The following is a 3312-nucleotide window of genomic DNA, read 5'->3' as shown; positions in this document are numbered from 1 at the left end:
ACTTGCATGGATCCATGCATAAGTTTGACATGAAGCTCAAACTCTGTTATTTTTGTATATAAATATGACTATGTGCTATTTATATATAATAATTAAATTCTAATTATTATTAAAAATTAGTTAGACATTAAAGCAATCTATTTTATCTGCTGAAGGTACGAAATAGCAACTAACACCATATTAATTTGACATGTATCTCTTTTCACTATTTTTTTATGGCTTTCTTGCACTCACCTAAAGTCAGCTGAGTATAAAAGATAAAAATTAAATTTTATAACATATATATGAGCAAGCAAACATGTACCATATTAGCATCTGGCAAGTTTTATAAATTTGATCCATCGATCAGGATTGTGTCCGTAATATCTCTTATATATCAAGGACGAATTATTAGTTTTTTGTTCTTATGAAGTGGGTAGAGTAACCACTTCAAATAAAGAAGAGAGATTACAACATAAATCAAAGATACAAAGACAATAGACAAAAGAAACACAAGTACAAATAGATCCACTAGATCGGTGGATCAAACAAAACAACACAAAAGCACACGGAACAAGACTCTCTAGCCTTACGGAAGAAAAGATAATGCAAATCAAAATTAGGTGGTGAGAACAAAGAGGGAGTCGAGAGAGATAAAGAGAGAGAAACAGAGGAGATAAAGAGATAACAAAATAATTCTTTTTTTTTTTTTATTCATTCGTATAACAGAAATCACCTCAGGGTGAAACATGACAAACTTGAAACTAACTCAAACAGCATATCTTCCACTATCTTGACTCATTTCATACAACTTATTAAAACCACTAAAAAATATAGAAAAACCTACAATAAAAAGACCTCTGGTTGAAACTACAAAATTATAAGTAGAAAATCCTATTTAGTCCCTCTGATAATCAATCTGTCTTTTTGGTCCCTCTAATATAATTTGTCAATAAAAAGTCCCTGTATTTTAATTTTTGAAAAATGTAAGTTCTCATAGTGACTTTTTGATTATTTTAGAGAAATGAACTTATATTTTCTAAAAATTAAAATACAAAGACTTTCTAAAGATAAATCATATGTTAGAGGGATCAAAAAGATAAATTAACTATATTAAAAGGACTAAACAGTGTACTCTACCAAAATTAAATTATTAACCCATGTATGAAAACTTCCTCACTGGTGTCACTCCCTCCGATTATCACGGTAACAATGACATAATGTATGTAATTTATATCATAGACAACACTTAATTATTGACAAATTAATCTACAATATATTTTAAAGTCAAAACGTACAAATAAAATATATATTGTTTATATCAACTAAAATTTTTAAAGTACAAACCTACATCCACACACACACACACAAAAACACACGGAAAATTATTACTTGATTAAAAAATGAATCTATAATTTATATCATCTACGGTGGGTAGCGGCACATTAATCAACAAAACATTTTAAGTCAAAATGTACAAATAAAATATATATTATTTATATCATTTAAATTTTTAAAAATACAAACCTACATCGATCGACATATATATATATATATATATGAATGTCATGTGTTGACATATTGGAATCACAGCTCACCACCATCGCTGTATAGCTCGAGAATTCATGGCTTTCCCTCTCACAATCTCTTTCACTGCCAAAACTAAAGAAGAAGAAGATCGACAAAAGCAAATGTACAAAAGGTATGATGAACTCATCCTAACTCTTCCAGCATACACACAAAATTCAATTATGCTTCCCGAATCCATCAAAGATTCACCATCGGAGGAAAAGCTGCGCCAGTACCGTCAGTACAAAGGCTTCTGGTTTTGGCCGGATATGATGCTCCCGGGATTCATGGCAGCAAAAGACCACTTCATTCCTCGTCCAAGTGACATCCTCATATGCACACCACTCAAAGTTGGCACAACTTGGCTCAAAGCCCTTGCCTTCGCCACCTTGAACCGCAACGACCAACCATGCAAACAGAGCTTGCTTCTATCTCACAACCCTCACGACTGCGTCCCGAACTTGGAGGTCATTCTTTATGGTAGAAAAAGGTTGCCGGATCTCACTGTTGTCCCATCTCCGAGACTTCTAAGCACCCACGTTCCCTACCAGTTGTTCCCTACTTCATGGCTTAGTTCTGGGTGTAAGTTTGTTTTTCTCTGTAGGAACCCTAAAGACACCTTTATCTCTTACTGGCACTATCTTAATAAGCTTATAGAAGACGTGAATCATAAGCAGTCTCTTGGCGATATGTTTGATGCCTTTCTGAAAGGGGTTCACTTGAATGGGCCACTTTGGGATCATGTTTTGGGGTTCTGGAATGCCAGCCTAGTGAATCCTGATAAGGTTTTGTTCCTGAAGTATGAGGAGTTGAAGAGTGATACTGCTGTTAATTTGAAGAAGCTGGCTGAGTTCATGGGTTGTCCATTCACTGAGGAAGAGGAGAGAGATGGTGTCTTAGAGAAGATATTGGACATGTGTAGCTTTGAGAGTTTGAGAAATTTGGAGGTGAATAAGACCGGAACTATGCCGCTTAAACTAAGCCACGATATCGGCAACGAGGTGTTTTTCAGAAAAGGCGAGGTTGGTGATTGGGTTAACTTTTTGACTCCAGAGATGGCTCAACGACTCGACCAGGCAATGGAACAGAAATTCGAGGGCTCTGGTTTATCCTTCAAAGAATGAACCATGCATGCTCACCTTGCAACTGCCAACCTATCTATCTATCTATCTATCTATCTATCTATCTATATGCAAGTTTCATAATTGTCTTTCTTCTGATCGACCATGTTTCGACATATAATCAAAATAAAGATATTTCTTTTATACAGGTAGTCTATTTTGTCTATCTACAGTAAGAATGTTGGAAGAGTTACTAAGCTTTAGTTTGGGCTGATGTATTTAGATTCTCCACTAAATTCATATATTATGATATTGTGGGGCTTCATCTCTGGATTCATAATATTCATGATATAATTAACAGCCTAAGTTCTGTGAGTGTTCAAGTGTTGAACAAAGTCAGTTCGGATAAAAGCAGAGTTAAAAATGAAGAAATGAAAGAGATAAAACTATTGGAGTGATAAGCATAAAAATAAATAAATAAATAAAAATAAGCACTAAAATCAAGCCGTGCATGCAGCTCCCTTTATTCTCATAATTTATAGAACGTGCAAAAACTTTCTGGAAATTAGCATAGCGGTGTGGGAACGAAATCAGCCTTTAAGATCGTGCATAACAAACTTTACGCCTGTGCTTAGAAATTTTTTTCTTTGTTAATATTTTCTAAAATAATTACTTATAATAGATTGATGAAAAGCAGAAAAAA

At 34.1% G+C, this 3312-nt stretch overlaps 1 protein-coding gene across 1 annotated transcript; it reads left to right on the top strand.

Moving 5' to 3' along the window:
* Positions 1-1571: 1571 nt before the first annotated feature.
* LOC120258322 (cytosolic sulfotransferase 5-like) lies at positions 1572-2813 on the top strand. The gene has a single exon (XM_039265697.1). The coding sequence runs from the start codon at positions 1605-1607 to the stop codon at positions 2670-2672; it is 1068 nt and encodes a 355-aa protein (XP_039121631.1). The 5' UTR covers positions 1572-1604; the 3' UTR covers positions 2673-2813.
* Positions 2814-3312: the final 499 nt, after the last annotated feature.

The sequence above is a fragment of the Dioscorea cayenensis genome, chromosome 4 (genome assembly GCF_009730915.1).
Source record: "Dioscorea cayenensis subsp. rotundata cultivar TDr96_F1 chromosome 4, TDr96_F1_v2_PseudoChromosome.rev07_lg8_w22 25.fasta, whole genome shotgun sequence".
In the NCBI taxonomy this organism is placed as follows: domain Eukaryota; kingdom Viridiplantae; phylum Streptophyta; class Magnoliopsida; order Dioscoreales; family Dioscoreaceae; genus Dioscorea; species Dioscorea cayenensis.
This window is presented reverse-complemented; position numbering and strand designations above follow the sequence as displayed.